This window comes from Gouania willdenowi, chromosome 17 (assembly GCF_900634775.1).
Source record: "Gouania willdenowi chromosome 17, fGouWil2.1, whole genome shotgun sequence".
Taxonomy (NCBI): domain Eukaryota; kingdom Metazoa; phylum Chordata; class Actinopteri; order Blenniiformes; family Gobiesocidae; genus Gouania; species Gouania willdenowi.
In genome coordinates, this window is record NC_041060.1 from 19,022,048 (window position 1) to 19,049,646 (window position 27,599).

General features: G+C 36.5%; 1 protein-coding gene across 3 annotated transcripts in view; it reads left to right on the forward strand.

Annotated features, from left to right (window-relative positions):
- LOC114479192 (contactin-associated protein-like 4) overlaps window positions 1-27,599 on the forward strand; it is a 128,236-nt gene that overhangs the window by 94,396 nt on the left and 6,241 nt on the right. For all 3 annotated transcript variants that reach the window (XM_028472739.1, XM_028472740.1, XM_028472741.1), the window contains exons 15-21: window positions 3,950-4,077; window positions 5,504-5,674; window positions 9,339-9,557; window positions 16,067-16,306; window positions 21,006-21,230; window positions 23,202-23,335; window positions 25,278-25,365. In XM_028472739.1, coding sequence (XP_028328540.1) covers window positions 3,950-4,077; window positions 5,504-5,674; window positions 9,339-9,557; window positions 16,067-16,306; window positions 21,006-21,230; window positions 23,202-23,335; window positions 25,278-25,365 — 1,205 coding nt within the window. The remainder of the gene's footprint in view (window positions 1-3,949; window positions 4,078-5,503; window positions 5,675-9,338; window positions 9,558-16,066; window positions 16,307-21,005; window positions 21,231-23,201; window positions 23,336-25,277; window positions 25,366-27,599) is intronic.

A 27,599-nucleotide genomic window follows, 5' to 3' on the forward strand; every position in this document is an offset into this window, starting at 1 on the left:
TTTTATTGAGATATTGACATAATCATGCAATTACATTCAACATGTGCCTGTAATGTTTATTCATTTTTTAAACTCACACGGCTCTAATAAGGCAGCCATCAGTTCTACATGCCGCATAAAGTGCCCTTATTTTTCACTGAGCACCTGCACCCCCCCCCCCAAAATGTCTGTGTACGCCACTGCTTGTTCTCTTGTTGTCTTTTTCGCCAACAACAAAACTTATTTGCATTTCCTCTTCTCAATATTTTGAACATTGATTGGTGCGCCAAGATTGTAGATTCATTAATGGCAAACACACTAAATAGATTAATACAGTCATTTGATAAATGCAATCCTCACTGAGTAAACTTTGTAGATCAACCTCATAAACCACGCGTTTGCATGCATCGTCATTTTTTCAGACGTTTTTATGCGTGCAAACATTTAGTAAATCAGACCCATAAAGTTTAGAGTTTCAGGGTTTACTGTGTTGCTGTGCCACACTTTATCTCGTAAAACAGAAGAAAACCCCTAAAGCATATTGATACAAAGAAGAACAGGAATAAAATAGATATTATTGATGCCTGATTAAGAGTTTCCTATTAGAAAGCTTGTTGTTGTCACATTAAGCAGGAAAAAACTTTTCATCAGAGAGTTGTAATGTTGTGAGTCTCCCAGGCATAAAATCATCATCTCCTCGACATGTGATCATCTCTTCCAAAGTTGACACTTGCAGCTGTTGGGAAGCCATTACTCTGTGACAGTAAAATCCTCCCGATATCCTGTCAGCTGGTCCTGGTGTTAAGAAGCAGATACCAACCCAGGCTGGCTCGTAACTTTGGCAGTTTAACTACCACTAAATCAAGTGTGATCAATTGAGCAAAGGAAACAGGAAATAAACTGCTTCACCTTATTCCTCATGTGGTAAGCGATTCTTACATGCCTCACTTCCTTCCATCTTTTCCCAATCTGAAGTGTTTATGCACAGCCGACTCTATTTTTACAGATCAGAGTCGCCACGGCTGCTGCTTAATATTTCATCACACTCAGTAAGCGCTGTGTGTGGCTTCTGCAAACACATCTTTATGGTCATTAATCACAAGACTGGAGGTTAGTTAGATTGTTATCTTTTTATTTAGATAAAGGGTACAAACACTCATCACAGAAGATACCAACCTGTCCAGTAAGGACATCTAGTGCATCGGCTAACTTGCTGTTATGCAAATGTGTCATAAAAAAAAAACAGGTGGGAGCTAATCATCCGTCTGCTTTTGGAGGCCACAGATAGTTTCCTTATCCTTATCCTCATATCTTGGTTTGTTAAGGATCAATCCAGCATTATCACCACTAGTGAAGCAGTGTTTGCACTTTATGCAACTTATGGAAGTACCACGGATGTGCAGCAACTATGATAGTACATCCATGTGTGTCACCAACCATACCAATGGGGATTTCTGCAGTAACAGTGCTATGAAAAGGTGGAGGAATGCCAGAACAGACTATACACCTCAGTGGTTCCACTAAATACTGTCAATTGTAGGCAGGGTTGGGGTCAATTGCATTTTTCAATTACGATTACGTCTTCAATTATCCATGTTCAATTCCAACTCCATTATGAATACGGTGAGCAGCATTTTTTCCAATTCCGATTAAAATTAAAATTATTATTTTCCCCTGGAAGTCAATTGCAATTACGTTCTCAATTACAATTAATCACAATTACTGAGTCTGAAATAAATAATCCAAAAAAATGTAACCTTCCTCGTGTTAGCTTTCTGTTAGCATCTCTTATGATATCCTAAAAAAGCTGTAAAATATGATCTATCATCAAATTTTATTTTCATCTCTTGTTTACCTTGTTATGGCTTCCTAATCAATGAAAAATATTGGCATTAATATTTTTTCATTATACCCCTAGATTTTTATTTTTTTAATGGTAAAAATGATCCTGGAGAGAAGTGTCAGATAGTAAGAAAAGTTGAAACATATTTTAATAATTATTAACTATGTACAGTATGTGCAAACCACAGAACTGTAACAGTATATCCATCAGTTTGCCTTTAATTAAATTGTAAATGACAGTTTTTAGATCATTTCCATCAAAATTATAATTACAAAGTCAATTATCTGAACTCAATTCAAATTAAATTACAATTACAACAGCAACATCATTTTACAATAACAATTACAATTATAATTACATCATAATTGTATTATCCAGTACGCAATTACAATTATAATTGACCCTAACCCTGAATTTAGGTCAATAGACTCAAAGAAGATATACTGATTGACGATATCAATGAAAGAATCGCACTTTCCCCAAATTATTCATTAGTGATGCACTGGTTAGATGTTGTTTTTAAAAAATGGCATTTCTTTCCATTGTTACGCGGACAATACACACATCATTTTACCACTAAATCCGAACTCCACTGATCCTCCTAAGTGTCTGCTGGAATGTCTACAGACCAGGGGTCTGCAACCTGCGGCTCTGGAGCCTCATGTGGCTCTTTGACTCTTTTGCAATGGCTCCCTATAGCTTTAAAAAAAATATTTAAATAATGAATTGTTATTTACTTACAGAGGGTATTGGTGATTAATGACATTAACTTCAAATAAAATTCTGATAAAACAATTGGTTAACCTAAAAAAAAATCACATTGTGCAATAACTCTGCCACCTTCCTAATTCAACTCCTGCAACCTCTACAGACCATCAACTTTTCTTGCATCTGTGGCTAATCTTGAGTTTTAAATCCCTGGTAAGATAACTTAACTAGCAATAAGGCTATTCTGGAAGAAAATAGAGACTTTTTTTGTGTGAGGAAAGATTTATTTAAATGCCAACATGCCGGCTTAATATGCACGCTTGATATGTTGCAAGGATTCAGCAGTTAGCATGTGACATCACATGATCATGCGTTATCAAATTCAAGTTATTTTTTGACATCCAACTCAATAAATTATGTGTAGAATTTTATACACTGTATTGTTTTCATTGAGAAGGTGTTTTTTTCGGTGCTCGAAGCTTTTTAATTTAGGCGAGATGAGGCAAAATGGCTCCTTTGAGAGTAAAGGGTGCAGAGCCCTTGTCTAGACGAAGTTGGATGTACAATAGTTTTATTAATATGAATGAAAAGAAAACACACATTTTAACATTTGGACCAGTTTTCCATCAAGTCAGTTGTGATCTTGGCTCTCTGGGTCCCTACATTAAACCTGCTGCTAAAAATCCGGGGGTGATTGTGGACAGCACCCTCACTTTTAAAAATCACATTCATGCAGTGGTTAGAGCGAGCTTCTTTCAGCCTAGAATCCTGACAAAGGTCAAGCCTTTTCTCTATCTCTCAAAGACTTTGAGAAAATGATTCATGATTTTATCTCGTCCTGGATCGACCACTGTAACAGCGTCTCCTCAGGGGTCTCTGAGTCTTTGCTGTCCCTTCAGTCGGTCCAAAATGCTGCTGCCCACCTCTTAACTGGTACGCACAAACATCAGCACTTTACGCCTGTTTGAAGCTCTATGGCTCCTGGTTCATTTTAGAATTGATTTGAATATTTTACTGTTTGTTTTTAAGGCATTGAATGAATTGGCACACTTTTATCTTTCTGATCTTTTAATCATGCACACTCCTACAGTTGACCATTTTAGAACTAATTTAAAAACCCATTTATATGCCGGGGCTTTAAAACTGGAATGAGAACTGGCATTATTGGTTTTGTATTTTTATTTATTTTACTTGTGTAAACTTTTATATCCTCTGTACAACACTTTGGTCGACGTCTGTTGTTTTTAAATGTGCTCTATAAATAAAATTGACTTGACTTGATTACATCTGGGCCAATCAGCGCTGCCTTGACAACTATAAGGATGAGACAAAACCCACCGAGCATTTGTTATTGCTGTGTATAATGGATTTATTCTGATGTCTGACAATATCCACCCTTTTTTCTTTTGTTTCCATCAGGACTGAAGATTCAGGATTACTGTCCCACAAGGAGAGTCTTCCAGTCAGATCTATTGTACTGGGTGACGTCCAACGTCCAGGATCTGAGTCCGCATACAGGGTTGGACCTCTTCGTTGTCATGGAGACAGTGAGTGTAGCTACCTTTCTACTCAAATAGGGAATCCAAAGGCAAATATTTAGGCATAAGGCTCGACATTCACCAGAAAGAAGCAAAACATCACACCACGAACAGTGTGTTTTCTGTAAAACACCAACTTCACTTTTCTTCCTTTTTTAATGTTTCAAACACTTGCTGGTTTATTGTATTTTTATTGTTCTAGACTCACTAAAATGATTTTCAGCTTTCCAGTGAGCTCAACAAAATTTAGGAAGACATGTTGATGGATAAACAGTAAACATGGAACTGCTCTTGGATGTCTTTTTTTATCCTTGTAAAGTTTTGCACTCTTGCTGTAAAACTGATACAAATAAAGGAAAGCAATGAAAATAGAGGTAGCGAGACGACCACTTTATACAACTTTCAGGCAAGGAAGTAATTTGCTGCTGACATTTTATATCAAATACATACAAAGTAAACAAGGCCACTAGCATAATTTATTCATGGTTTAATAAGGCGTGACATTTATTTTGGAGTTGATATTTAACTCTTTAGCTGATTTGCTGTAAAATACTAATCTCCTAGTACCTCTCCAACTTGTGTTGGTCCTATTTAATTTGTATTATTTGAACATTAATATTTAGGAGGCCTATCTTCCCTAAAAACTAAAAGCCACTCTTCTAAATGTGTTGACCATCCAGAGCAGACATAGGCAACTGGCGGCCCGGGGACCACATGTGGCCCCGGGTCTAATTTTATGCATCCACCAACACAAATCCTCAAAAATAGTATTTCAAGAAGTTGGAAGGAATATGAAGCCCAACATAATACACAAAATAACTCCCAAAATGCACAAATTGACAGCAAATTGCACAAAGTTCACAAAAACACACAAAAAATTCTTAAAATACACAAAATGACAACAAAGACAGACACAACAACCACTTAAACAAACAAAATTACTACGAAAACAAAAAACAAAAACACATTACAGAATAGCTCCAAAGACGCACAAACTGTCAACAAAATTACACAAAATTACACAAAATACAGGAACAACAAAAATACAGAAAGTGACCCCAAAAGCGCACTAATCGACAACATAAATGTAGAAAAAATACACAAAAACAGAAATAAAAACACAATGACTCCAAAAACACACAAAATGACAAAAAATAAATAAAAATGACAAAACCACAGACAAAAACAAACCCACCCACCCCCGTATTAATGCTCAGATCAGCCTTTATTCTAATGCTGAAATAAATATTGATAATGTGGCCCTCGGATCAGATTTCTGTGGCCCCGGCTGTGATAGAGTTTAGTTACGGTAGGTGTTATAAGACAAAAATCGCATTATAATTGCGACAATAATCACATGTGTCTGTTTCAGTCAGTGAGTTGATTTGCTTCTGTCGTCTGTTTCCGATGGTTGCATTTATTTTCTCTTTGACAGAGAACTTTTGGAACGCAGCGTTTTTTGACAAAGAGACGTCTTACCTCCACTTTCCAACCTTTCACGGAGAGCTGAGCGCAGATGTCTCTTTCCTGTTTAAAACCACAGCCTCCTCTGGGGTTTTCCTGGAAAACCTGGGCATCAGGGACTTCATTCGCATCGAACTGAGCTGTGAGTTAGACGGCGTTTCTTTTACTTTTACTGCTCATATCTTTATAAGAGATTTTTATTACATTGTATTGCGATAAAGGTTTTTTACCTTTACATTTCTCTGCTGCTTGATCTCCTTTTATGATCCACGTCCATGTGTTTGCTGCAAAAAAAGCCCTTTGCTCTGGAACACTGCAGCCAAGCCTGAGCACAATAAACGAGGTTACAACAGTGTGATGGGATATTGTTTCATCTCAGGTTGTGTGACATGAAGGATGGTGGCTCCTCTTTGTTTGCTTTGCTAATTGAATTTCTCGGTTTAAAGTAAATACAGAAACTGGGGTTGAAACTCCGTCCTTTTGGAAGGCTTCAGACCTACTGCCAAGTTTGTCCAGATATTTATAGTATATCCAGTTACTGAGGAGATCGTAGTGGATCAATAGTTTTTTTAGACTCTTCTCACCATTTGTCTGCTTTAGTGTTATCCACTTTATTCTGGCAGAACAGGATCATGATAAAGGATTCAATTTCCTGTGTGAGAAATAGATAAAACATGTGTGGCTTAATTAAGGTAAAGTTATTCATCTTTGAACATGTATACAAGTCAACATCATGGCTCTTGTTTGGTTCTGTCTTTTTGTAAATCAAGGGATTTCAAACATAGACATAAGGGTGTACCATCGGCCCGTGGGTGATTGTACAAATTAGAACAGATTATGTTTCATTATTTATTAAATGTAGGTGTTTGTCCTCATTTTGACTTTGTCACAGCAAAACACAATTTATGCACTAAGCCGGTCTAACGTGAAATGTTGTATTTGATAAATGTTAGTTTGTTTCTTGGTTAATGGCCGTTGCATCCAACTTGAATAGGTGCATCAATAAGAGCGTGGTTGTTTCTATACAAGTCTCACGATTCTACATAGAAGAGAAAAAGAAAAGAAGAAACTTGTCTATTCCCCATTCGTTACCTGTATTAAAGAGTTTATTTCGCTGTCTGTTCTGTATGTTAAAGTGTAAGATTATTTCAAAAGTACCTTGTTGAGGTCTGTGTTTCCATTGTGTTGGGTAAATGTTATGTAAAACTGCTGTACACATCCAGTCCATTCATGGGGTGCAAAAGGAAGACTAAATCTCCTTAGGTCTTCTGCTAACTAGCGTCTGGCAATTTTCTCCTGCTGTTGTTTAAAGCAGGGGATTTCAACTAGTATGCACATAGTCGACCTTTAAAACTATGCATCATGTTTAAGGGGGAGTAAATAGCTCCTTAATAACTAGTTTATGCAGTTGACGGAGCTATTTACTCCCCCTAAACATGACGCTCCGGTGGGTGAAGTAAATGCAGAACGGAGAAAAAAAAAAAACGTGTTTAAGGGGGAGTAAATGTCCGCCTAGAAGGCGCAGGGGTTGGAACTGTCGCCACCTCCGGTCGCAGATTTTTTCGGGTCACAGATTTTGTCACAACAGCGGTCTTCCCTTACTAACGGAGCCTCCGGCCTGCACTGCTGATGTTTTCCAAATCTGCTTAATACACAGACATATTACCACTACAGCTACCGTTAGCATGTACATTAGCCGTAGTGTCTGCCTATCAGCTGTAGGTTGAAGAGAAACACTTGATGTTGTGCCTGCAGGGGTACTAGGACTCTCGTTTGCTGTGTTGCTCGGCCATCTTGGGCAAAAGTTGACATCACGTAGACAAACTCGCAAGACAACTCTAAAGTCGACTAGTCTGTTCAACCCCTACAATATACTGATTGTAAAGATATTAACTGTGATATTAACTGTAATATCAACCTGTCTTCGCTATGCTTGTTTTACCTGTGAGGTCGTTTGAGAGGGAGGAGCTCACATTCATATAGGGTAGGAGGAGCAAGGATTGTAAGGAGGAGGAGTTTCCACGTTGTGATGTCACAATGCGAGAAAAATCCAACTTGCCCATTTGGAGCTGACTTTTTATAAAATGTGGAATAACAAGGGAGGGAGGAATCAGGACTTTTTCAATTTTGGCTCTCTGAATGAGGCTAAATGGATGTATATCACTGTAGCAAAACCATTATAAAATTAATTTTTCATCATACTGCCCCTTTAAGTTCAGGGGCCAGATAAACCTTAATGCAATCTAAATAGAGCTTGAGGAGTCTGCAGTGAATACATCTAAAATACAGTGAGTAAATTAGGCTAAAAAGCTATTATTTTACTTAAATTAAGTAATTACATGGGCAAATCTGTCCAATATTCAAACAGATGATTTAATAATTTGCTATAATAATAGAAAAAAAAAAACACACCTACTGAGATCAGCAGCGTTTCCATCTACTGTACATCAGGGTTTTCCAACTTCCAAGATTTGCCTATGTCTACTTTTATTACAGCTTTCAGGGCTCTTTGCCAGGTGATATGCAGAGTAAAATGACACATTTGGTGCAACTACTATGTACTACGGGAATTTACACCCTACTCTAGTAGTTCCAAGTATTCCAGTACTACATAATTCCTGTGTGCTTTGTCCTATGAACCAAAGTAAGAATGAAATGGTTGGCTGGTCTTTACTGTTTTGTTGTTTGGTTGTCAGATAACTAATCATCCCAGAGAGCATTGTGTCTCTCCTTCTGCCTGTTTCTGTGCTTATTGATAGTATTGACAAAAGCAGCTGGGTTCAAACACGATCCCAGCTGCACTCAGTAACATAACACCTTGCTCCATCAACTAAATCACCAAGAGTGACTTCAGATGAGACGCCTCATTGCTGCTAATTAAAACACTGTGCGGGCATAGATTGGTTTGTAAAGATTTACTGTTAAAGCATTTCTTTCAGTAAAGAGAGTAAATAATTGGTTTTATTTTCTGCAGTAGCTTAAATAAGCCTTTTTGCATTGTTGTTGTTGTTTTTTAAGACTTTGCCAAAAAAAGTTATCTCAAAAATAAAACATTACTTATGTTTCCACGTCCTGCTTTTTTTGCAATGCTTCCTTACTTTTTGCTTGCGATTCTTCACTTTGTGCTTGTCGTTCTCATGTTCTCATAGCAGAACAAGCCGTAAATCCATTTCTTTTACCATTTATTCCACTTTTTTTCGACTGCCTTCGTCAAACGGAATGGGAACGAGCCTCTGTTATTGATGAAACTCACTCGGTCATCGTGTAGTCGAGCCTTGGTCTATGACGAGTGCTCAGATCGAATGTGAGTGTGCGGAGCAGTTTTAAAAGCCACAATAATGTTTATGCTGTTTTTACGCCTTCGATTTCAGTTTCTACTCTCAGCACTCTCGCGTAATTAAGGAGGCCAAGTAACGCTATAGTTCTTCTTCTTCTGTTAGTTTAATGCAGTGTTTGGGTTAATACTCCATAATGAGCCAATGACGACTCACTCCTAATAAACTCCACCCACAAGAGACGTTTGTGTCAGAATGTGGAAACATTATAAGTAATACCTTTCATTTTTTAGATGACTTTTTTGGCAAAGTCTTATTTTTTGTTTGCAATTCACAAATGTGTGCTTGTGTCTTTTTGACACAAATCTGATTCCATGGTATTGGGAAATGTAGTGTTGGTTTAGGTTGGACCTGCTGGTGAAGGAGACATCATGGCTCTATAGTGAAAACTCATTTTTACGTTGATTTAGTTTGAGTTCCATTCTTACCCTCTCTCTTATTTCTCTTGCTACCTGCATTTCCTCATTCAAGCCTCCACTCAGGTGCTCTTCTCCTTCGATGTTGGAAACGGTCCGCTGGAGGTCAGCGTGACGTCTGATGTGCCACTAAATGACGACCGTTGGCATCGAGTCCGAGCCGAGAGGAACATCAAGGAGGCGTCGCTACAACTGGACCATCTTCCAGTTTCCAAGCAGAAGGCTCCAGCTGACGGACACTTTCACCTGCAGCTCAACAGCCAGCTGTTTATAGGTGAGAGGACATGTTCTTTATGTCCAAATTACAGCGCTCCCCCATTTCATTTACTATCAGTAATTTCAAACCCGAAGTCTGGGATGAATCATTTAAATATACCTACGCATACTTACATACATATAGTTGTTTGTTTCTCTCTCTCTGTCTTTCTGTGCATTAATAATTCACAATACACAAACACATTAATGCTAACCATGTGCAATAGGGCTATGTGCAATAATATTAGCACTTTATAAATACATCTGTTAATGCTAACCATGTGCAATAGGGCTATGTGCAATAATATTAGCACTTTATAAATACATCTATTAATGCTAACCATGTGCAATAGGGCTATGTGCAATAACATTAGCACTTTATAAATACATCTTGTAATGCTAACCATGTGCAATAGGGCTATGTGCAATAATATTAGCACTTTATAAATACATCTTATAATGCTAACCATGTGCAATAGGGCTATGTGCAATATCATTAGCACTTTATAAATACATCTATTAATGCTAACCATGTGCAATAGGGCTATGTGCAATAACATTTGCACTTTATAAATACATATATAAATGCTAACCATGTGCAATAGGGCTATGTGCAATAACATTAGCACTTTATAAATACATATATTAATGTTAACCATGTGCAATAGGGCTATGTGCAATAACATTAGCACTTTATAAATACATCTATTAATGCTAACCATGTGCAATAGGGCTATGTGCAATAACATTAGCACTTTATAAATACATCTATTAATGCTAACCATGTGCAATAGGGCTATGTGCAATAACATTTGCACTTTATAAATACATATATTAATGCTAACCATGTGCAATTGGGCTATGTGCAATAACATTAGCACTTTATAAATACATATATTAATGTTAACCATGTGCAATAGGGCTATGTGCAATAACATTAGCACTTTATAAATACATCTTATAATGCTAACCATGTGCAATAGGGCTATGTGCAATAACATTAGCACTTTATAAATACATCTTATAATGCTAACCATGTGCAATAGGGTTATGTGCAATAATATTAGCACTTACACTAACAACTCACCAGGCTAAAGGTGAGGTGCAATTTCAGACAAAAAAAGACAAAATAGCACATTTGCACTTTAGCACGAAAGCACTTTATCATCGACCTTATGCACTTTAGCTGCAATTGTCTCGTTAATTCTGGTCTGTCCTCAACTAAATGTCGTTATATATATACACATACATTTATTGTACTGTCCATGCTGTCTGATTTTGGAGTTATTGGTTTTGTTTTGTTTTCATTTGTTGTTTTTAAATGTACGTTCTGTTGAACACATTAGATTGCCGGGGACCATGGATGTAAACTAGCCTGTGGCTACAAATTGGCACATTTACATGTTTATGTCCATTAATATGCATTGTCCCATGTCACAAATGATGAAATAAATAAATAGAATATGAGTATGATAATTAAAAAGTTATTTTTTTATTTCTTCCTTAACAACTATTATTGTGCTGACTTCTCTCTCCTCTTTGTTCTCTGGGGAGCATGGCTCTTTTTTTCCCTACACAATAAAACTCGATTTTATAACAAAACATTAAACCTCTGCTGTAAAAAAAAAAAAAAGGATAAATTGAAAAACTAATTGCTGAGTTTACAGTTTCTGACCACTGAACTGAAAGAAGAAAAAAAAAAAAAACAGGTAAATGAAAGATGCTCATGGGAACTCATTCAATAATTCATCCTCTTTATCTGCTGATTCCTGCACAAGCTCTCGGGGAAAAGCTATTCTTGTTCACATCAGGCGAGGCGAGGTACACACCATAGACAGGAAACCACAGAGGGACAATCACATTAAAACAAATATGACTCCCCAATTAACCTACCTTACTGTACATGCCGCTGCACTAATAGGGAAACAAGAGTACACGACCACAGATGTCTGACCTGGCAAGAGATTTAAAAAGTAAAAATGAGGGGCGAAATCTCGAGAATGATAATAAATGCTGTAGCACCATATTTAATCACTTCTCCAAGACAAGCAACAAAGTAAAATAAGTTCAAACCATTAAAAGATACTAATTAATAATCAACAAGCTTTGATTCTCATAAGCAGCTCAGAATGGAATAAAAAAATAAGTGCAGTTGTGTGAGGGGATATCATATGGTTTATCCCCTAGTTTTATTAAAATGCTATCTTAAGTACAGCATAAGTTAATTAACAATTTAATTTCTAATTATATCACCAGGATTACAGGTTTTTTTCTGTATTTTATGGCAAAAAAAAAAAAAACATTGGTGGCTTCTGCTAATGACTTATTATTATTTATTAATCTGCTGATGCAGTCAGTACATCAACCTTGTCATAAAAAAATTAGACATTCATTTATTATTTAATATTATCATTTGTACTACAAACATCTATTAAATAAGTTAACTATTAATTAGCTATTGATTTCATTTATTTTTTTTAAATCTTTATTTTCTGAAAAAATGTTGTAAATGAAATAAAAAATGAAACCATATCATATTATTTCAACAAAGAAAACAAAATTAACTAGCTGGAATTAAATCTTATTTCAGTTACTTAAATTATCATTTCTTATATAGTGTACTGTAAATGTGCACAACATGAATAAGTTGGTGCAACATTATTATACCAATTTTCCTTGGAATATTACTCCCACACTTACAACCTCCTTCCTCCGCCTACAAGCTCTTCCAACATCTCGGCTTGTAGTTCAAAGTGATAAATCATAATTCATGTACATAAATATGTTTAAATCAAAGAACAATATGTTTTCTACCACTCATCTCAGAGAAAAAATGAAAGCAGTGGATTTAAGCTCAATGTTGCAATTTTACCAATAACTAAATGGTGAAAGGACTGGATTTTTATACCATATTATATTATATTATAGATATTACAAACGCCTCTACCTCCTGTAGATTGTTGATCCAAAATCCTGCAGAATCCTGTCGCTCCACGTGGAGTTTGCATGTTCTCTTTGTGCGACAGATACCGTCTTACACATGAATTCAGCTCAGATGGGCTCCAGCACACAGGATGGTGTCTGAACAAATAAACATGCCAACATCAACATCATGGCTTTTACTCTATTAATGAATTATCAGTTTTATCTTTGTGTCAGTTTTTATATCCAAATAAATAAATCATAATCATAATAAATCCATCATTTATCGCCAGGCTTTATGATTCTCTTTATACTGTGTGTCAATTTATGTCAGTACACACACAGGAAGAAAAACAAAACACTAAACATTAATGAGATTCAACCAAGACAGTAGAGAAGCAGGACATGGAGGTGAATATTGATTTGTTCAGGGTTTTTTTTTTCCCATCCGATTATGTTCACTGAGTAACAGGCAGGTCACTACGACTCCTTGACTAACTGTGTATTCTCAGAGGAAAGCATGAGGAGCAGGAACGCGTTGATGTGTCACTAAAAAGGATGGTCGTTTTAGGTTTTTCATTCATGTGCAGGCATCTTCTCCTTCTGTTTCCTGACACAGAAACAAATGTAATCAGCTGGGTAAATAAAGAAAAGTATTCTCCCTGCCGTCTGCAGTCAATAAACACTGAATTGATGAAGTTTAACTATTCATTCTATGGATTCATGGATCAACAAATCACACATTTCCCATCACAATAATAATAATAGTAATCCATGTTATTGCCCGAGGCCCAGGATTGCATCTTGTCTTTCTTTATTGCTCTTATAGATGGAAGGTATCTGCTGCACACTGTAGTTGCAGTTGAGTGATTTTTGCATTTATTGTGAGCAGCATTTCACATTACGTGGGGACTTGCCTGGTTGACAAAGATAAGCCATTGTTTATTGGTGCTGCACTGGCAGCAAGCAGCGTGACCATGTGTTGTTGTTGTTGTTGTTGTGCACTTCTATAAGACACACTGCCGGTTTCCATGCACTTTATTGGAATTCTCCTGCTTTGTTTTTTGTTTTTTTAAAATCCTTAATCTTCCCCACATCTGCTGATCTAATCCAACCTTCTTTGGATAATTATTGCATGTTCCTGTGATGTGTTTTTTTTTTTTTTTTTTTAAGGTGAAAGTAATCCAATGTTATTCCCTCATACATCTTAATTGGTCATGATCTTATCTAATGGTTGTATCTCTTTGTGTGTGCATGTCTGTGTTAGGTTTGTGGTGCAGTTAACATCAACATTTAGACTTTCTTTATTTCCCTGATTTCAGATTTTCACCGCTTTCAATCAGGGTTGGGGTCAATTGTAATTGTAATTGCGTAATTGATAATTAATTAGAATTGTGGCGTTATTATAATTGAAATTGTAATTTTAGAAAATTGGTTGCTATCGTAATCGTAATGAAATCAGAATTTAGTTTAGATTATTGACTTTGTAATTGTAATTGCAATGAAAATTCTCTAAAAATTGTCAATTGTAATTTAATGCAATCCTTTATTTTATCCCACAGTGGGGAAATTTAAACGCTACAGCAACCAAAGACACAAAGAGCAAGCAAACAAGAAAGCTAAATACAAATACAGAAATTAAAAATGATACAATAAAAATTAAATAAATAGTAGATACTGGTCGAGATAAAAGTACAGAAAAAAAAATTAAATAAATATATATATATATATATATATATATATATATATATATATAAGCGATAAGTGGGGTTTTACAATGAGTACTGGGTAATATTGCACGTAAGACTGTGGAAGAATATTATTATTTACAGAGGAGAAAGGAAATAAAAACACTTCAGGATATGCTAATGTTATACATTATATGTACAGTTCTACACATATGTAGTCAACAGTTTTTATGATAGGTTTTATATCAAACTTTCCCACATTTTATTATTTAAAAAGAAATTAAAAATTGACAAAAAAAATCTCAGATGATTAAATGATTAAAATCTGTATTTTATTTGATTAGGAAGCCTTATAAGGTAACCAATAGATAGGAAAGAAATTAGATGATAGATAATTGTTATTAGTGTATTAGAGGAAGATTAACTTTTATTATGTTATTTATTTCAGGCTCAGTAATTGTGATTAATTGTAATTAAACTTCAGTAATTCAGAATGTAATTGCATGTAATTGACTTTCTGAAGATAAAAAAATATTGTAATTGGAAAAAATGCTGGTCATTGTAGTCGTAATTGAATTGTAATTGAACATGGGTAATTGAAAACGTAATTGTATCCCAACCCTGATTTCAATGCATAGCCTCAGGACTTTTTTTTTTTTGTACAGTGTGTACTATTATATGTGTTATGTTTAATCAGAGCAAAAGGCGTCTGTGTTTCCCTGATGTTGGAGCTAATAAGAAATCAGCAGTGGAGTGCACCGCACAGCCTTTGGTTGAACTTTGCAGAAGTTTTTCACGACGCCATCTATAAGAAACAACAGCTCATGAAAAAAAAAAAAAAAAAAGACGATGTTTATTGGTGCTGCACAGGCAGCTCAGACTCACACTCACACAAATAGACTGTGTGCCTGTGTGTGTGTGTCATCTAATGAAAGTTATGGAACGGAATCAACCATCCAACTACAGCATGGTGGCTCATTGCCTTTTCAGCATGGTGACATTATATTTAGGATGACAATGAAATGTGAGCTGTCAATGTGAAGCAGACGACTGTGAATTCATTATGAAAGAAAAGAGAGGGAGAGATGGAACCAGAAAGACGAAGTAAAACAGACATGGGCAACTGGTGTCATGCGGCCCCCAAAGTAAACGTACAAAATGACAGAAAAATACACAAAACAAAAGCAAGAATACAATAAAAAAGATACAAAGAATTATAACATTGCAGAAAAGTACAGTAAAAGACAAGAAAAAACACACAAAACTACAACAAGAAAGAAACAAAACGACAACAGTAATACGCAAAATTACTCCAAAAAACGCAAAATTACTCCAAAAAACACAAAATGACAACAGAAATACTCAAAATGTACAAAATTACAGAAAATGAACACAAAAGTACGCAAAAAAACAAGAAAAACAGAAAAAAAATTATCCCGCAAACCTATTACGACTAACAAACAAACAAAACAACAACACAATGACAACACAAATACACAATATGACTCCAAAAAAACATACATTTTACAGGAGAAATACACAAAAGGACAACAAAAATGCGCAACGTGCCTCATAACGAGCAAGACAACAACAAACATACACGGAAGGACTCAAAATATATAAGGAATTACAGAAAATGACAACAAATGTACACAAAAAGGCAAGAAAAACACACAAAATTACTAAAAACTGTTTGTTCTTTCCTGCGTTCATGCTCAGATTGGTCATTATTCTAAATACTGACATGAATGTTGATAATGTGGCCCTTATGGACAAAAAGGCATACGAGTACATATTTGTGGTTTCAGTGCTGGCATCTTGGTTAATTGAATTAGGGCTGTTACAGTGACTGTTTGAATTCTTGTAAGGTTTTGAATATTTTGACATTTTTGCCTTAAAACTTAATTTGGGTTTACAGGAGGAACTGCATCCAGACAGAAGGGCTTTCGAGGCTGTATTCGCTCCCTCCAGCTAAACGGTGTCACGTTGGACCTGGAGGAGAGGGCGAAGATCACACCTGGGGTTCAACCGGGCTGCCCGGGTCACTGCAGCAGCTACGGCTCCTTCTGCCAGAACCAGGGCCGCTGTGTGGAGAGAACCAACGGCTTCCACTGCGACTGCAGCTTGTCGGCGTACACAGGGGTCTTCTGTCAAACAGGTAGAGCTTCAAACTCATGGCGTTCAACAAGAGGGGAAACCTAGGGGTGTAAACTTATTTTCAGTAACTTTATGATGGTGGACCTTTTGGTAAAGACTCATAGAAGTCAATTGAATATTGAGTGCGTGTACAAAAGATAAAATATTAGATTACTGCTGATAACATGTTTGATCCCATTTCGTCTAATATGGAAGTACAGTATGTGTTTCTAGTTTTGAGTCAATCTTTGTGAAGCTCCTGTTTTTTGTTTCTTTTTGTCTGCACACGTTTTCAAAGGTTAACAGGTTTGTGAAGTTCCTATTCACTGAAGCACTAAACACGCTGAGCCAGACAGACTGCAGTAAAGAACAAACCATTGTGAGGCAGAGAAGGGGGGGGAGACAATATCCTTTAAAGTTATACTTAGTGTGACATTAATGATTGAGACTAGGGTATTCCATTTTTTTTTTAAATTAGTTAGACGTTGTGTAGCAAGGGTGTGTTACGTTACGGCAATTATTATATTAATCATCATATCATCAAATGTGTGTTCATGTGTACAACTCCGTTAAGATAAAAGAGGTGCCTTCCTGCTCAGACATCTTCATCATAGTCTCTCTCTCTCTCTCTCTCTCTCTCTCTCTCTCTCTCTCTCGATCTGGGACACACTCCTTTTTTGGGTGCTCTTGGACTTTGTCTCTGTATTTTTAATCGTATCATCTTTTTATATTTTATACAGTATTTTCTTTATAAAGCCGTCTCAGTCTACAACAACCCCTACAGAGGTGTAAGGGTCCGAATTCACCTTAACAGGTGACAAAATTGGTCTGTAGAGGGAAGTTTAGAAAAATCCTGAAGAAAAATTGGTAACACTTTTTATAAACACAGGCTGACATTACACTGTCATTATTATGACATGACACCTGTCATTAGTAGGGATGTAACGATTCACTCAACTCCCGATACGATTCGATTCAGGATACGATTCTCTCACGATTTATTTTACTAAATGAGACTGTAGACAAATACTGTACTATTTTCTTTTATCTTTCATTGTCAAAATAATCCCTTGATAAACTATGCAAAACAATGCAATTTAATTACAAATAAATCCTGAATGAAATAGATAAAGAAATAATACAAGTGAAGAAGAAGAAGCCTTTTCATTTCAATTCTGGCTCTACAGTAAACAATGCAAAACTGCAAAATAGTTCCTTTTCTTTTTAAAAGTGCAACTGAAAATGGATTTTGTGCCTTAACAATTGGACTTTAAAACAAATCCCATATCAAAGAAGTAATCTAAATAAACAAACTATCATTCTGTCTTTCTTGTTTCTCTCTTTTCTTTATGTTCCCCTCTTGCCTTGGATTTCACATGTTCCTTCTTTCTCACCTCTTTCATTTTGTCTTGGGGAAGCCAAAATGCTTCCACACTTCTGATTTAAAACATGGTGGTGAGTCCTGAATTTCAAATTCTAAATAGACAGAACCATCTGCTGTAAAAAAAAAAAAAAATTAAAAATCAATTAAAAAAGTACTGCGATTCAATTTCGGAGTATCGATGTGAATCGATTTTTTACTGCCTCACGATTAATCTTTACATCCCTAGTCATCAGCATGACAAAAGTGTTGTTACCCTAGCCCTAATCTTAAAGGAGCATAGGGCAGGATTTGAGAAAAAAAATAAACATTCATTTTACGTTTTTTTTTTTTTAATGCTAATGGGTGATGAATTGTTCTAAAAAAAGAGAATGAGTGCACATTTATTTCTACCTATTGTGTGAACAGCAGTACAGTTCTGCTGGTGGTGACATCAAATGACGCTGGTGCGCGTTCTGGACACTCAGAGCAGCTGTATAAGTGATGGTGTCACGCCAAGAGCTCAGAGCAGCAGTTTGATCCTGGTTGCCTGTATTTTCATGCAACCGGAGCTGCTTTTCTCTTCTTCATGCCGTCTACAAAACAGCAGAGTTGGAACTATCGCCCCCTGTGGTCAAAGATTTTTTTGGGGCACGAATTTTGTTTATCAAATTTCGGTAAACGTTGACTTTTTTTTTTTACTGATTTTTAGAGCAACCAAAGGAGCAATGCATTCACTCCTGTAGAACTCAATGGACTGAAATAAGGATCTTCTAATAAGGACATTTCAAAGGTTTTAGGTCACATTTGTAAAAACAGTGGAAGATCCCTTTAAGTGACAAAAAAAAAATTCTATAAAGTGTTAAGGATTAAGTTAAACATTATCTGAAACTGGACCATGTCATGTTTGGGGAAAAAATCTGTAATTTTTACTTTATGCCAAAGTAACCCACTCAACCCTTCAAAACAGGGTTGAAGCTGTTGGTTTGGATCCCCTTTAGGTGCATTAAGGAATAGGATTAAAAACAGCCTTCTTCGAGTCCAGAAAGACAAGCTTCAAGAATGATTGTGTGAAAAAGAGATCTGCACACTTGAATCAAAAACAAAAAAAACATGTAATTTCCCATGCTTTCGGTCAGAAGACCTTCATCAGGGTAACTAACAGCATGGTCACAATGAACAGGCTTATGTAATCCAGGCAATCTGTCACACCTGTGCTACACCACTCCTGATCACATGGGAGATGTAGTTCAGAAGCAGGAGGAGGAGGAGTTTGTAGTCCTGACTGCACAGCCATGAATAAAGTAAAGAAAGGAAGCATAATAGATATCCATCAGAAAATATATACATGAAACTAGAGGGAAGACTAATTATATACACAAATAAACATGAATAAACAGGATGCAAATCGAAGAAATACATAACATTAAAGGATGAGGACACTGCAAACACATCAGGCTGACTGTCATAAAATGCAGTAGCTAAAACCTTTTAAGGAATTATAATAAAACACTCGTGTCAAATTTGCATCCACATTTCTTTTGTTTCATAAAGAACATCAGACAAGTTATTACAAAGTTTGAGTTCAAAAGTTCAGAAGTTTTGACTGTTATTTCTTCACTTAACGCTGATCAGAAACTCTTTTCCAGCCACGTGGTATCAAAAGTTCATCAGAACAGTCTCTTGTTGAAGTGTGGGCGGAGGTAGAAAGCTTTCAATTGAGTTTCACTTGAACACATTAAAGATCCGTCATCACAGTGACTTTATATTTCGGTTCAACACTTCAGCAAATCGACAGCATCTTTTTTCACCAGCCGCTGGTAATTACAGTGATTTACACAGCGTCTTGAATGGTCAGACACATTATCCCCTTATTCAGTGCTGCTCATACTTAGGCTGCCACTGCAAAGGTAAACAATCTGAGAAAAGAGAGTTCACTTTCTCTTAAGCTTCTCTCATAAGACTAGAAAACGTCAGAATTTTTGAAGCGAAAATAATGTGTTCGGTTCAGAGGACAAAGGACACAGACGCAGTGCTGTGATTGCGTGCAGAGCTCATTTAGCCCAGTGCTTGGTCTTGTAGGCAAGCGTGCTCCATCTTAGTCATTTCCCCCTGGGATAATTAAAGTATATTCTGATCACATTACGATGAGGCGGAACGGCTTAGTGAGATATATGAAGCAGACCCTGTGAGACTGAGGTGGGGGTTCTCAACCTTGGGGTCGGGTCCCCATTTGTGGTTGCCAGATGCCTTTAAGAAACTAAGGATATTTTTTGAACAACTTCATTTTTCTAAAACTACACCAAACTTGCCTTGAAATTTTTAGCACTTTTTCTCTGTGTTTTTCACCACTCTAATGTGCAACTTTTAACCAATGTCTGCGGTTTTAGAAATCCCATTTTATTTCTGGCACCTTTAGTTTGGGGGTCGCGGGCTGAAAAGTTTGAGAACCACTGCACTAAGGCATGAGATGGCAGAATCTGTGCAGAAGAGGATAAGGAGGCGAGTGCAGAAACCACCATGTGGTGAGATAAACGCTCAGCTTTAGCTGTCATCCTACAACTCCACTACTTCAGACAGGAGTTTAATAGACTCTGGGAAGGTTGATTGGAATCAGGAATATGTGGCAGAGCAAAGGAGAGAGAAAACAAGAGGAGACACACGCTGATGAGACACTGCACTTACAATGTGTACGGCAATGTTTCCTCTGACGGTTCAAGCCTACGAGGTTGTTCAGAAGCTGTACTCTGGATCAGTCCAGACAGTCTTTACAAATGTTGACAGTTAGTATTGTTCTTTATGATTTTATATATATATATTTTTTTTTATGACCTAGCTACCTACGAAGGCACATTGAGTTGCCTAATGCAGTGATTCCCAAACTTTTTATGCCCTAGGTACACCAAAGGACAAGTGAAAATCTGAAGGCCCACCTATTGTGCAAAATATCCTTTATAACACGTGTTATCACTCATATCATGTACAATATCTGTAAATGTGCATAATTATTTACTAATGCCAAATAAAATGTGACAAATACAACTATATTACTCATTAAATATTTTTAATGAAATACATGTATATGAAAAAAAATGATCGAGAGTTTGCCTCTGTATTATGAAATGAGTGCATCCAAAGTAGTAAATTGACTTGTCACAGCACACCGTTTGGGAACCACTGGCCTAATGTATGAATGAATGACTATTGACCAGTGTTTGGTTTGCAAGCTTCCAAAACAGGGACAAAAGTCTGTCAGATTTATTGAAAAATAAGAAAAAACAAGCACAGCCCATTAACTCTTTTGTATCTTTTATCGTTATTATTGACGCCCTTTTTTTTGTGTGGCTTTTTTTTTTTCTAGAGGTGTCTGCCAGCTTCAAATCAGAGACCTCGGTCAGCTACACCTTCAAAGATCCGCACAGGGGGGGGAGAAACAGCAGCGCTCTGCCGTCCTCCATCTACTCAGACCTGACGCTGAGAGAGGAGAATGTCTCTCTGAGCTTCAGGACCAGCCAGAGTCCAGCTCTGCTGCTCTACATCAGCTCCTACTACAGGGAGTACCTGGCTCTGCTCATCAACAAGCACGGTGAGGGCACGCAGGCTTTTATTCTGAAAATATTTGTATATTTGTGCAGCTTTTGTTTTATTTTTAAACTCTTTTCCTTTTCCTTTTCTTATTGACTTGAGTGTTAGTTTTTGTTTTGCTGTGGTTTCTTGTAACATAATGTAAAATATCAAACCAAAGAGCATGTGGAAGGAAAAAGTAACCAATGTTTTTCTCTTCAGCCATCAGTTGTCATGTTAGAGCTGATTTGTGTTTATTCATTATGTGGAAAATAAATGTCTTCCTTTTTGTGTTGGTTTTACATCCTATAAAGATTTAGCAGCAATCTGTCAATTGGAACTTCCAAATTTAAAGTGTCAAACTCAACTTTCATCATCCAGTTGGAACTTTTTGGCTCTTTTGTCTAAAATGTTATTCACTGGTGCTAACTGGAGAAATCAAGAATAGAGGGTGGATTTTCACTTCTGTCTCACTTTGTCATAAATAATCCTGATCATTTTCAAGCAGAATTCGTTTTCATTATATTTCCCATGTTTTTCTACTCTCGCTATATATTTTTTTTTTTCCTGTGTCGTGACTTATCGACATGTTTATTTCACTTTTCAAATTTTACCTCTCCTAATGTTGACATGACAAAATAGATTGAGAGAGAAAAATGACTTTTTTGTTTGAGAATTAGACACCCCACAACATGCACAATAGTAGCAACTAGGGATGTAACGATTCACTCAACTCCCGATACGATTCGATTCATGATGCTGGGTTCACGATACGATTCTCTCACGATTTATTTTACAAAATGGGACTGTATATAAATGACTGAAAAATATTCCTTGTTTTTTTGGGGAAAATACTGTTTTTCATTGTCAAAAGAATCCCTTGATAAACTATTCAAAACAATGCAATTTAACTAAAAATAAATCTTGAATGAAATAAATAAAGGAATAATACAAATGTAGAAGAAGCTTATTATTTAAATTCTGGTTCTATAGTAAACAATACAAAACTGCATAATAGTTCTTTTTCTTTTTAAAAGTGCATCTGAAAATGTATTTTGTGCCTTAACAATTGGACTTAAAAAAAAAAAAGTCATTTTACTGTATTTAGGTCAGATATTTGTTTGGACCAGCAGAGGGCGCTGGTAACCCAGTGGTCGGTTGGCATGCAGATATCTTGCAGTGAAGAAGAGAAGCTATGCTAGCAGACAGAGCTAATAGAAAAACGTGACTTTTACAGATATTCATGTAATATTACAGATATTCTTTTGGTGCTAAAGGGGTAATGAATCATTTATGAACATGTTTAAGAGTAGAAGGCGGCCAGAAAGAAAGTATTAGCAGATTTCACTCGCCGCCAACGCTTCTGGATAGCCCTCTGCTGGTTAAAAAAAGTACTGCGATTCAATTTTCACAGCATCGATGTGAACCTTGATACCTATGAATCGATTTTTAACTGCCTTACGATTAATCGTTACATCCCTAGTAGCAACACATTACAATTTTAACACAACCAAAATAGCCGACTGTCAACCACTCCTTCCGTTGTCCCACCCTAACTCCTTCTTCCCTGTTCCTTTCCCCTCACCCAGGTGTAACACTTTCCTCTATTTCTGTATGTTCCTTCTAATAATGTTTTTCGGTAACACTTTGAAGTTTTATACATAAAGGCTGACATTACGCTGTCATTATTATGGCATGACACCTGTCATTAGTATGAATAAGGTGTCATGAAGGCTGTCATTAAGGGTTGTTCGTAACCCTACCAAACCCTAACCCCTAACCCCACTAGATCCCTCCACCTAACCCAAAAAATGCCAACACAGCTCCAATGGTGTCATAATTTAGCGAAAGGTGTCATAATTTAGTGAACGACACTTAATGACAGCGTTCATTACGCCTTAGTCATGCTAATGACAACGTAATGTCAGCCTGATCCGTTTGAATTTAAATTCAAACTGAAGATGTGAATCTGTGCGTCCTGTCATGTGTGAAGATAAGCTGGAGGTGAGATATAAGCTGGACAGCAGCAGAGAGGCTGAGGTGTTGAGGAGCAGCGTGAGGAGCTTGGCTAACGGACAGCTTCACACTGTTAGCGTCAAAAGAACAACACACTCAGTGACTGTGCAGGTAAAAAACACAACAGCACACAGTATGATTACATCATTTTTACATACACCTTTAATACTAGCCACTGACCCTTTAGGTTAGGGGTTCTCAACCTTAAAATCAGGACCCCATTGGGGTCGCGAGATATTGGGAGTTGGTCGCCAGATTCATTCGAGAAACTAGTAATTTCAGCCTATATTAGCTTATTTTAACCCTTTTTTCACCTCTTGCCATATCTGTGCTCCTTTTTAATGCATTTTTCTTACATTGTTCCTATTTCTGACACTTTTTCATCACATTTCAGTGCCTTTTCTGCACATTTTATCCACTTTCAAGACATTTCCGCCACACTTCTAAACCCTTTCAGCCACTTTTCTCACCTAATGTTGAATGTGTTGACCCATTATTGTCACTTTTAATCTCTTTTCACCACATCTCATGCTTATTTTTGCCAATTGAACCACATTCATGATTTTTCATGCCCATTATTTGCCAGTTTAAATTATTACCCTAATAGTTTAAACGAATTACCCCAACCCATTTCCGCCACTGCTAAGCCAATATTGACACTATGAACCCTTTTTCCCACTTTTTGTGACCAATTTCTGTGGTGTTTGAAATTCCATTTCACCACCTTTTCTACCATTTTTGGTCACTTTTAATCCATTTTATTTCTGATTAAAACAAGGACTTACATCTTAAGATGACTATATACAATACTATGCAGCAAATAATTATAAACTTCCAGGATAACAGTGGATATTATTCTGGTGCCTTTATTTTGGGGTCTGAAAAGCTTGAGAACCACTGTTTTAGGAAACCTGACGAATAGACTAATACTTTTCATTATAGTGCATCATACATCATACACCTCATAATGCCAGATGCTTTTAAAGACTAAAATAAATCAGAATTACTGTAGTATTAACTGGCCACTAATTAAGTGTGAAGGTGAAGGACATTATTTTAAAATAAAAAAAAATGAAATCTGATAATTAAATGTGAGAGAAAATAATTTAGAATTTAGTCGACTAAAACTAAACTAATGCTAATGAGAACACTTAATTATTTTTTCCTCAGAACATAAAACTAAGACTAAATTGAAATTGTATGCCAAAAAATCTGCACTGTTTATCGACGATGATCTAATAAATATTGATTTATCTCCTTTTGATGTGCCACAGCTCCTCCTGTGTGGAGTTAACAGGTTCTGCTAGCAGTAACAGGCTCTCTGCATGAGCTAATGCTGTGTGTAAATAAACAAAGGGAGATCATTTGTGACTTCTTCATTCTCTAACACCATAAGGTTATGACCAAGCAGAAGTCCTTCTAATACACTCCTCTGCCGCTGTAGTGAAGTACGAGGTGCATCTCACTTTGCTGCTCTCTGTCACCTTGAGTTATTGGACTTTTAACAAAAATACTGGGGTTACTTCACATTCGCTTCTGCAGTAGTTTTGCTCAGCTGCACTTTGATGGCCAGCAGCGTTCTGTTTCTGCGGTGTTATAAGTGCCGGCACCAAGATCGGCTGTCCTCTGATCAGGAGTCTAGGTGAAAAACGACTCACTCTGGGCTTCTATTATGCTGTGTCCTCTGGACCATTCAGTGTCCAATGTTTGGGGTCTTTTAGGTTCAGTGATAACAAATCATTAGATCTTTAGAGCAGTGCATCAGGGTCCATCAGCAGCAGAAAAATAAAGCCCTGTGCCTCCTGCAGACTGTGGGATTGCACTGATCCCATAGGTTTATTACATGCTACGCTGCACGACATGTCATAATCCTCAGTCATATTTCAGGTTTGACATGTTTCAGACTGTGCCAGGGTGCTGTGATAACTCAAATGTACAACACAAGAAACCACTTTCTCTTCAGCTGCAAATGACCCATTTTGTGTTGGAACTAAGGTTATCCAGTTTATTTAGGAAATAAATTAACTGTTAAGATTTGTTTTCTGTTTTTCAGATTGACCAAAAACCAACAGAACACTTTAATCTGACGTCCGACACAGAGTTTAATGCGATCAAGTCACTTGTATTGGGCAAAGTGTACGGTAAGTGTGACATCAATGACAGCAGTGATTGAGAGGTTTTTTCTTGTAGTTGGTGGTGAGAGGGGAGATTAAGGGGGCTTACACACTGGTTTAGTCCTGGACTTGGTCTGAATGGGTGGATGGCAGGTGATCATTTTATCCGGTTTGGCTTGGTTTGCATTCTGAGCACCACTTCTGATCCGTTACAAATGATGCAGTTTGGAGCGGTTTCCGTTTCTGTTCCGTTTTGTTTATATTCCCCAATATTATTATCCCCCACCACAAAGTGTGGAAGGGGGGTATAGTTTTGAGCTCCATCTGTCTGTTCGTCCGAGTTAAAGGGGACAGCTTTTCTCAGAAACTGTTTAAGATACAATAACCAGATTCAATGTGTGGCTTCAGGGTATCTATACCTTGATGGAGTTCGAAAATGAGAAGCGCGCAATTATTTTTTTCGTAGTTATTGCCCTTGTGCCATTTTTTTTTTTTACTCTGTTCGAGGTAGCTTCAAAGGGGACAGCTTTTCTTTGAAACCATTTCAGATAGTTAGTAATTTTATATTCTGATGTGATAATATTTTCTTATGTATACATCTAATTTCTTAGATTTAGGACATTTAGGAAAAGGTTGTGAGTTATAATGAGAACCAATCTGGTGGGGATGTTGATGAATATGTCTTCTTGATTTTGATGGCATTTACTTTAAGTATCAGTGTTTCAATAATATTGTAATTGTATATCATAAAATATGAAATACATGGTGTAAATATTCTGATCAGTTTTTTTAATTGTTATTGTTTTGTTAATCAGTCTTATTTTACACTGAAACGGTCCTCTGACAGCACTTTGATGAAAAAAATGAGTTAATATTTCATTATGTTTAGCTTGTTGACCATTTTTTGTTTCATGTGTACATTTACACACACTTTATGGTGATAAATAAGTGTCTTTGGGAGCATCAAATTAACACATTTATTGTATTTGACAAGGTTCTTTCTTGTTAAACTTCAAGTGGACTTGATTTTTTTTAATTTTTTATAGATAATATAAGTCAAAGGTTTAAATTAAATTCGCATGCCACTACCATTGTTATATGGGTACCTGAAATTTTGGGCTCTAAGCTCTCAAAGTTTAGGAGCCTCTGATTTAGCCTAGAATTATTCCCAATACCCCGCTCCTAATATATCCCTGTTTTATAGAGTCGCCACTCCACGGTGTTTTAGTGTCGTGTTTCATCCACTCAGTGTGAGGACAGGGAGCTGTAAAAGTGTTGGAGTGACGACAGTAGTTGGCTCTGGTATGACTTATTCATGTTCTCGCTGAGCGGCTCTTTCAGAGAACGACTGAAATATGAGTTGTGGATTTAGGAAGGGGCTGAGAGTCAGCAAGAGGGCATTACAATTTTCTGATTACATTGCATTTAAAAGAAAAATACATAAAGGGGAATAAAAAAAAAAAAAAAGTCTATTCAAGTGTGAAGTTAAGTACCAGACCAGTTTTGAGGAGTTCAAACCTTCACCCCAGGCCATTGTTAGAGATTGTGGCGTTAGTGTTGAAGTTTATATTGAAAGTGTAGAGAAAGATTGGCAGATGCTTTCACTGTCCTTATTGTTTAACCGAACAGTTCATGAAGTTAAGAGAGGCTCAATAAAGCTTAAACCGTAACAAAGCCTTGATGTTTCATAATCAAAAACTAAAACTAAATGTATTTAAAAGGACACAAATGCTTTGTCAAATAATGATGTAAAAACCAAAAGTTTAAAAAAAAAAAAAAAGAACATAAAAGGAAACGGGGGATAAATAAAAAGGGTAAGTGCCTTTTAGTCACATCTTTTGATGCAATTATGTAATTGTGTTGTCTACTTAGTCTTATTTCAGAGTAAATTTTATTCATTTTTTTGCAGGTTATCTCGCATTTTTAGTGTTATTTTTCCCCACATCTAAAGTTTGCTCTACCGTTCTCAACCAAAGATTTATTTCGGGTGAGATGTTGTTGTTTCCATGTCCTTGTCACCTGCTTCATGGCTGTAAACACACAAAACATTAAAGAGTGGGATATCCACCTTGTTTATCATTCATGAGTAATTGATTCCCAAAAGGTTTTTTCATTTTCAGGTTTTCATTTACCGGTAGTTCAAAGACATTCTCAACCTCTTTCCAAAATGTACTCAGAGTAGGGCATTTAAGAAGCATATACTGTATATAGTTTGCTTTTTCCTCTCCAACAATTAGCGCCTTGAGCAGAGTATTTCTCAC